The sequence below is a fragment of the Octopus bimaculoides genome, chromosome 25, assembly GCF_046866305.1.
Source record: "Octopus bimaculoides isolate indiv1 chromosome 25, ASM4686630v1, whole genome shotgun sequence".
Taxonomy (NCBI): Eukaryota; Metazoa; Mollusca; class Cephalopoda; order Octopoda; family Octopodidae; genus Octopus; species Octopus bimaculoides.
Genome location: NC_142952.1, coordinates 25,848,731 through 25,858,730, shown reverse-complemented (window position 1 = coordinate 25,858,730; position 10,000 = coordinate 25,848,731). Strand labels below are relative to the sequence as shown.

Below are 10,000 nucleotides of genomic sequence, written 5' to 3'. Positions count from 1 at the left end.
TCTCTGACAGCTGTTTCGATTCCAGGCTTTAGAAATTAATTAGCATGAAAATGTAATGGTATATCTTTAGCCAAATCCAATGAGATTCAGCTACAATATGTTTTTAATTATGCTAATTAATTTCTAAAGCCTTGAATCGAAACAGCTGTCATAGATGATGTCCAATTTTATAATTAATAAATAATTATTAATTTAATTATCTCTCTATTTTCTTTTCTTTTTGTCTTAAAAATATATATAAACCCCGGTTTATCCAGTTATTTTACAGTCGAATATTAATTGTAATATTCAATACTTCTTGTAATAGGTAATAAGCCAGTATATTCATTGGATTTTTTTTATCCCTTAACGAGGTTTGCAACCTTTATTTGAACTTATATATATATATATATATATATATATATATATATATATATATATATATATATATATATATGTAGACACACACAGATATATACATATACATATATATATATATATATATATATATATATATATATATATATATATATATATATATATATATATATATATATATATATATATATATATTATATATATATATATATATATATTATATATATATATATGTATATGTAGATATATGTGTGTGTCTACAGGTATATGTATGAAAGTCACTGTGGACCTTGGCAGAATTTGAACTCAGATAATAAGGACGGACAAAATATAGGAAAAGCATTTTATCCGGCGTACTAGCAATGATGCCAGTTCGCTGCCTTAACAACAACAATAACAACAACAGCAACAACAGCAACAATAATAATAAAGATGTTTGTAAATCATTTTATTGTCTTGCTAAGTAAAAATTAACATGGTATGTTATACTTTGTAACTTTTCAGCCGCCGTAATAGAACACAGTAAATACCATGATGGACTGATTGACCTGAAGGAATACATATGCCATAGAATCAACATGAGAGTAACATTTGAGATGTATAATGTCAGCTCAATGGACCCAGTATTTTTGGATGGCTTAGGTAGCTATATATTTTATGTATATATTTATATATATATTATAAATGTGCTAGCTTCCTGGTAATAAATCGATATTAATTAATATCTGATTTTTTACCCTATGTTTCACGACAGAACGCACGCGTTGTCTTTTGCACAGTATATATATATATATATATATATATATATATATATATATATATATATATATATATATATATATATATATACATATATATATATATATATATATATATACATATATATATATATATATATATATATATATATATATATATATATATATATATACATATATATATATATATATATATATATATATATATATATATATATACATATATATATATATATACATATATATATATATATATACATATATATATATATATATATATATATATATATATATATATATATATATATATATATATATATATATATATATATATACATATATATATCTGTGAGGGTGTGTGTGAGGGTGTGTATGCGTGTGAGTGTGTATGTATATATAAATGCCATATTTCATATCTATTACTATTTTCTTTATTAGTACACGATGTCGTGAGGGAAGACATTGATCTCATTATTTGGTTGGTATCGTGCAACATGCTTGACTTCCTACCGAATAAAGTGTCCAGTGAAGCGGTGATGTTATTCCTGACTGAAGAGAAATGTTCAGCTAAAGACCCAGTCGGAAGAAAAGGAGGAGGAAGCAGCCAAAAATTCAAAGGCTTAGCCGATGCCATGCACCATCTAAAGTGGCCAGACGTGAAGATATTCTATGATGAATCTATAAGTAAGACTTGGTAGTTCTTGGTACTTCTAATGCCTCTTATCCATATCTTTCTCTGTCTGTTTGTCAGTTATTCTGTCTGTCATTCTATCGTCTGTTTCTCTATCTATCAATTTCCTTATCTATCTATCTTCTCTTCTATTTTTAATTATTTGAAGTTTTCCTTTAAGTGAGGAGTTAGTTTGTAACAAAGACACGAACCTCCAGCTAACAAAAACCATTTCACATTTTAAATTTGGCAATTGTTTTACATATTTTTACAGTTACGCTTACAGATTGTATTTGTAGTATGCGAATTAGCTGGTTGATTTCATCTTCTGAAAGACCTAGCTTATCCAGGCTGTCACATCGGCATTTACTCACAAAACCAAGTGCACCAATTATGATTGGTATAAATAATGAATTTATAATCTGGATATAGAAACTGGAGGTTTCGAATCAGTCGTCCGTAGTTATCTTATTTCTCTTTCTTTTTGAAGAGATATTCACATCAGCGGAGCAACTGCTCTCTATGACAGGACATATATATTTCTTATTAGTCCCACGCAGCAGTATGTGGCCTGTTAGGTTTACAGTAGACGGGAATCTTGATGGGACTGTTCCAAAAACTTCCCTAGAAATTATTTACTCGTTGGAGGCTCTCGAGTTCTTTATGAAATATGGTTTTTCAATATAACATACTGAATATCATTTTGACTCGTTAATATAAGGTAAAAAAAAATGTTCAGAGATCGGTGAGGTCAAGCTTGAGTCTAAACAACAGCAAAATTGTAATGCAGTCATTACATGAACTATTTAGTCAGTCTCTTTATCTCTTCTCTTCTAACCTACTCCTTAAAGTATTAAGCAAAGTTAATTCTAAGTTCAGGACTCTTAACTGACTTCTTATCTTGGACCAAGTTAATTATTTTCATGAACCACTTGAATATAAAATCAAGTGAATTAAATACAAAATTAAGCAGAACAAATTTAATTAAACTCTAAATAATGCAATTTAATGGAAAACAATTAACACAATCAAATGCATGATCATATATTGGGCAGACTTAAGAATTAATATTTTTATAATTTTTGGTAGGTCCACTGTAAGGTCTAGTCTTTGTTGCGATATAGTGGCTTGTGGGCCTCAATGACTCTGGGATCTTTGCCCTCCTGATAGGGTCTTCTATATTGGACAGGTCAAAGGATAGGGGCCAAACTAATACGGAGCATTTCTCCCCAGAGATAAAAAAATGGGATCGTGTGGGACCAACATCATTACTTTGTACAAAAACAAAATTCAGAAGCATCGATGACAATATAAACCCAGCCTTTCGTCCTTACGTCCTGAGTTCAAATTCTGCCGAGGTTGACTTTGCCTTTAATCTTTTCGGGGTCGATACAATGAGAACCAGTTGAACACTGGGGTTGATGTAATTGACTTGCCCTGCCTCCCGAAGTTGTTGGCCTTGTGTCAAAATTTGAAATCAATATAAAACTAACAAGACCTGGGTAAGTCCTTCCTCCAGGGTAAGTGAACCCAGGGTCAAAAACAGGAGAAAAACTCATCAACGACCTACGCTACATAGGGAGCGAAATGCTTAAGTAAGTAACTATGTGGTAGATGGTGTTTTTTTTTTTCCTGTGGGTCTCTGGAAATTTTGTCAGCGATTGCTAGTGTCCCCCCTTAAGCCAGCAGCTGAAACCCGCTATTCTTAAATATAGTAATTGACGTTTTTATGTTTTACTTTTGGTGTTGGTCAGATGGAACGGAAGTTTTGATGTTAACGAACGAACTTTCATCCAGATACGTTAAATCGGCCCTTTTCCGAATAAATTCCAGTTCTTCTTTTACGGAGAAAATTCGAAGAACATTTATTTCTATTAACCAAAAAGCTTTTTCTGAAAATCGATACCTCATCATTCTAAAGAAAGAGACCCTCGAAGTCATTATTAAAGAGGTAAGAAGAACGAAAGCAAAAAATAGTTTTTTTTTTGTTTTTGCCTTTAAGTTATTTTTTTCTTTTATTCCTTTATTCTGTTACTTGTTTCAGTCATTAGACTGCGGCCATGCCGAGGCAACGCCGGGAAAAATTTTAGTCGAACCATTCGGCCCAATTACTTATTTTTTAAAGCTTGGTACTTATCCTATGGGCCTCTTTTGCCGAAACGCTAAGTAAAAGGGACGTAAACACACAAACATCAGTTGTCAAAGACACAGACACAAATAAACACACGTAGATATACGTACATACATACACACATACATACATTCATATATATATATATGATTAATAAATTCAAAAAGGGATAAAATTCTTTTACAAGAATTTTATCAGGAAATCGGTCGATACATAGTTGAGTTATTTAAAAGAAAGTTGGTCTTCTTCTGTTGGTTGTTTTCCTCGCATTCGGTACTAAATGTGTTTATTTTGGGAAGTCCAGTGTGTGGCATTATTCTGCAGTAATGCCCCTTATATAAATATAAACGAATAATTCATATATATATATATATATATATATATATATATGGGCTGACCTATATACGACGGGCTTCTTTCAGTTTTCCGTCTACCAAATCCACTCAAAAGGTTTTGATCAACCCACTGCTATAGTACAAGACACTTGCCTATGGTGACACGCAGTGGGACTGAACCCAGGACCATGTGGTTGGGAAGCAATCTTCTTTATTTCTTTTAAATTGCCATAAAGGCATTACACAGAGGGGGGACACTACAACGCATGTGGGGATATATAACAAAAATATAAAAATAAAATATGATATAATGAATGACACATGAAAATAAACATGAAAAACAAATTAAAATATGATAACATGAATGATATCTGAAAATGATATTATAAAGGGTGGGGTACTCACCCCACACTGAGTAACACCACTCGCCGCCTCTAGGTCCTAAGTCCTTTTTCTCCTTCAGTCCAATCCTTTTTCCCCTTTCTCCATCGCTTAGTGACGTCATTCTCTCCGTCATGCATTCGTAACCTTTTTCACCGGGGGTCGGGTCTTCTAAATTCTGTGGTATCTGTTCTTTCTTTTTCTTTTCTTTTTTTTTCTTGTGGGGCAAATGGGGTGGGTGGGTTTCGTTCGGTGTCATAGTAGAAGACGATAGACCCCAAGTTGCTGTGTAGTGGAACGGAGCCCGAAACCACATAGTTTTGAAACTGACTTCTTAAACATACAACCAAACCTGCTCCTTCAAAACCCACATATCGCCCTTTCACACAAACATGCTTAAAAACATATTTGTCTCACATACACAAATATCCCAAAAAATTTACATAATCTTCAGACTAAAATATCCGTCAGATAATCACTAATGCATATTTTTTAATCCGATAGGCGGCGTCACTTTGGATGTTGGTAAGTAGGAATTACTGGATTCTGATAAGTGATGATCTGGATGTGAAGTCTCTCGTTCAGTATGGACTGAATCCGAGAAACGCCAATTTGATTATTTTCAAAGACGCCTGCGACATTTGCCGGGAGGACTTGAAATCAATTGAAGAAGCAACCAATGAAATACAGTTGACGGTATGTTATTATTACAGCAATAATAATACTTCTAGGTAATGAGACATTTTGGCACAGCTGTTTTGGTGCCACCCATTTGGCGTCATTGATCGACGTCGAATTATTTGACAGCAGACATTTTAATACAGTTTTATATTTAAGAGATGAGGAATTATGTACATTATTTACATTCGGCAGATATTTATTTACATTCAGCCGAAATGTTGTGTTAACAACAAACAAGATGAGGACAAATATCCGTCGAATGTAAATAATGTAAATAATGTAAATAATAGACATTTTAATATTTCACTTTCTCTTTGCCTCTCTCTCCCTCTCTCTATCTGTGTGATCGTATTTCTTTATGTGCATATGAAGAAAGAGAAAGTGTTTGCATCAATCATGACCAATTACTAACTTGTAATCTCTCTCTCTCTCTCACACACTCACTCTTTCTATCTGTATTCTTTTATTCTTTCACTTATTTCAATCATTTGACTGCAGCCATGCTAGAGCACCGCCTTAAAGGGTGTTAATCGAAGAAATCGACTCAAGCACTTATTCGATCGGTCTCTTTGCCGAGCCTCAAAGTTACAGGGACATAAACACACCAACGTCGGTTGTCAAGCGATGGCGGTGGAGGGGGACAAACTCACACAGATACATACATACATATAACATATACATATAAGAGGGATGACCACTAAGTGGACATCCATTATGTTAGAAGTAGACCACTAAGAAAAGATTAACAATCTTTTCTTAGTGGTCAGAACATAGCTAGTCTACTTCTAGAATAATGGATGTCCACTTAGTGGTCATCCCTCTTATATGTATGTAATTTAATTTTTCTGAATCTTCAGATTTTTCAATATGCTAGGCCACTGGTTTTAAATTGATATTAATCAAATTAATATTCAATTTTCATCCTTATTATTTAAATTTACACACACACACACACACACACACACACACACACACACACACACACACACACACACACACACACACAAATATATATATATATATATATATACACATACATATATGGATAGATTAAGAAATTAAGTCAAACGCAGGTGTTATTCAAATCATTTATACTTCCGACATATGTTTCGAAAAAAGCATTGAGATTATGTTGGAAATGATACGAATAACACCTGCGTTTGACTCTATTTCTTAAATTATCGACGTGATACAAAAACATTTCCCTTAACTCTGGAATTTCTACCTTTATAAGTAGGCTATAATATCCTTGGCACTTGTGTGAATTTTTGCTACCCTGGTAGCTATTTATTTTCTCCTTGTTATTTGTACACACTGAGAAAATATATATACATACACACAAACACATACACACACATATAAGAAGTAATTAAGATTCAGTTGAATTGGGTACTTAAGTTGAAGAACCAAGTCAGTCCGGGATCGTCCGTACAGCTCGATGTAAGATGAATAAAATCTTTTATAGACATTTACTACTTTCTAATTGACTCTTTGTAAAGTTTCTTTTTTCTTGTGGGTTGATGGGTACTTATGACTATGAAATTTAAGACCAGCAGCCAGCTATGAGCTGTTAACTCACTTTGCTCTTTATGCTAAATATACACAATCTTCTAGCCTTAGATTTTTTGTTGATGATAAAGCGATAGATAAATTGGAAATTAATTACAACCCTATTAGCCACTCTAAAAATTGCAGTTTGTTCTTCCCTTAGCTATTCTTGCTGCAATAGTAACAACATGAAATTCTTTCATCCTCTTGCTCTGTTAAAATATTTAAGAAAAATTATTTCAATATATCTTGTCTGTTGAAAATCCATATTTCTTGCAGCTAAAGATAGCACTGTATTTAAATTGATGTAATGATTACATTCGTCAATTAAATGGAGCCGCTTGAAACGGTCGTACTGCATTACTTCTTAACATCCTGTTACTTATTTTGCTATTCTCAGATAAACATTTTGAACACTTTGTGTAAACGTTACCCGCAATAAAACAGCCATCTCCCTTTTTTTCATCACCGATAGGGACAGTTACCAGAAGAGACAATAAAGAAGCATATCTTGACCATTGTCTGTTTAATGGTGAAATTGTCCGAGAACCCCGAGTCTTTAAAATCTATATCAAACTGCTCTAATTTCACCAAATTTCTGGTAAGTAAAACGTAATAAAACTGCATCAATTTTGTTTGTGATGTATAATTTTTTCCTCTTTGTCTACCTTTATTTGTGCCGTTTCTGTTCTTTGGGCCGCATATTAACCAATAATCCAAGTCTTTCCTCTCCTGAGAATCGATCCTCTATAATTTCCTACTTATTTGTATTTTTCCTGCAGCCGTTAATTTGTAACTGTTACAAGGAATATTAATCGTATCGATCTTGCCAGCCTCAAAGTGTCTGCGGAAGTCGTAGGCGCAGCCTCCCTCTCCTTAATCAAACTAATAAGACTTATAGGTAATATGCTTAACATAGATTTCTCTTGGAAAGCAAACGAGAAAAAGAAATAGAAAAAAATTGACTAAATAGTACTAAACTCGTGAGAAATCTCTAAGAGTTATTGCCGAGAGATAAAATCAACTATAATATAAACCATGAAAAGATATTGTGATGAAATACGCCACAGATAAGTAAGAAAGAAGTGAAGATAAGGATACGGTCTTAGCAAACAACAATAGGAAATGCTTTATCATTATATTCTATTCAGGAATAAAATACTTGATAAGGATTAATTACCAAACCGATCGAAAAATAATCCTGTCTACTACAGGTACAAGGTGGGTGGTGTGTTAAGTTGATCACATCGCCGCCAGTGCCCAAATGGTATTTATTTCATCGACCTCAAAAGGTTGAACGGCAAAGTCGACCTCGGCAGAATTTGAACTCAGAACGTAAAGACCGAAATGCCGCTAAACATTTTGTCCGCTGGAGCAAACCCATCGAAAAATAATGCAAAATATAATTAAAATAAATTTACATTCCTTTAAAGATGAAGTTCCTTCTTGTGCCACCACGTCGACAAACAACTCATGGTGATTTTCTTGATAACTATTAAGTGTTTATCAGAGGATTATCGTGGGATAATACAAACGAGAGTCTTTATTGTTTTCCAGCGTATATATAATATACACACATATATATATATATATACATATATATATATATATATATATATATATATATATATATATATATACATACATAGATACATACATATATATATATATATATATATATATATATATATATATATATATATATATATATATATATATACATATATATATACACATATATATACACACACACACACACACACACACATATATATATATATATATATAGTAATAATATTAGGGAACAAAAACTTATTCCAGCCTTACAGGCAAAAATCGGTATAATATTACACCGGGTTTCGTAATATATAATATATATGTATATAACTAATTTAGAGACGAACCATATATATATATATATATATATATATATATATATATATATATATAATATATATATATATATATATATATATATATATATATATATATATATATATATATATATATATATATATATATATATATATTATTATTATTATTATTATTATTATTATTATTATTATTATTATTATTATTATTATTATTATTATTATTATTATTATTATTATTATTATTATTATTATTATTATTATTTATTTATTTATTTATTTTTTTGTTCAAATTTTCAAATTTGGCCGGCGGTTTTAGGGGGAAATCTCAATCGATTACATTAAGCCCAGTAGTTGACTGGAATTCTATTTATCGATCCTAGGTCTTGACTGGTACGTTATTTACTGATCCCGAAGAAATCAAAGAGAGAAGTTGATCGTAGTTGGACTGTGCCATTTCGCTGCCGAACGATGGCGTTAAAATTCGGTAAAATGTATTATCTGAACAAAGCACCAACATTATTTCTAATTTCTTCTAAAGCAGTGAGCTGGTAGAATCGTTAGGATGCCAGACAAAATGCTTAGCAGCATTTCTTCAGTTTTTACGTACTGAGTTCAAACTTCACCGAGGTCACCTTTGCCTTCCATCCTTCTGGATCGACAAAATGCGTATCAGTCGAACACTGGGGTCGATGTAATCGTCGTCCACCCCAGAAACTGCTTGGTTTGTGCCAAAATTTAGAAAGAGTTATTATTATAATTCTTTACAATCGACCAACAGATGAGATTTTCCCAATCCCGATAGTGTGTGAGAGAGAAAATCAATCCCAAAACTTCTCTGATACTTTATTTACTGACCCACGAAACGATGAAAAAGTAATCTTGATCTTAGCGGGATTTGAACGCAGAATGCAGAAGGCTGGAGCCAAAGCCACTGATCTAACGTTTCTGCTAATTAGCTGTCGGACGACGGATCTGAAATTCAATTAGATGCTTTAATTTTAAAAAAGTGTAAAATTAAATTTTACTCATTCTTCAGGCCAATATAACTGGGTTTGCAGTTCCCAAGAACTATTCAACACTTAACCACAGCTGTTACACCGCTTACGAAATGAAAACCGTTACAGAAGGACCACTTCTCACTTCCACGGTAGCACGATGGAGACCTGATTCCAGATTATTCGTGATGAGGGAATTTTATCCGAATGCCAAATACCGACTCGGAAACATTACATTGAACGTATCTACACTGACGGTAAGATTCTATT

At 32.3% G+C, this 10,000-nt stretch overlaps 1 protein-coding gene across 1 annotated transcript in view; it reads left to right on the top strand.

Moving 5' to 3' along the window:
- Nucleotides 1–10,000, top strand: part of LOC106871503 (ionotropic receptor coreceptor Ir25a) — a 34,187-nt gene that overhangs the window by 9,112 nt on the left and 15,075 nt on the right. Inside the window, exons 3-8 of the mRNA XM_089341972.1 lie at nucleotides 862–999; nucleotides 1,554–1,799; nucleotides 3,540–3,736; nucleotides 5,137–5,328; nucleotides 7,337–7,462; nucleotides 9,772–9,987. Of these exons, the coding sequence (XP_089198098.1) occupies nucleotides 862–999; nucleotides 1,554–1,799; nucleotides 3,540–3,736; nucleotides 5,137–5,328; nucleotides 7,337–7,462; nucleotides 9,772–9,987 (1,115 nt within the window). The remainder of the gene's footprint in view (nucleotides 1–861; nucleotides 1,000–1,553; nucleotides 1,800–3,539; nucleotides 3,737–5,136; nucleotides 5,329–7,336; nucleotides 7,463–9,771; nucleotides 9,988–10,000) is intronic.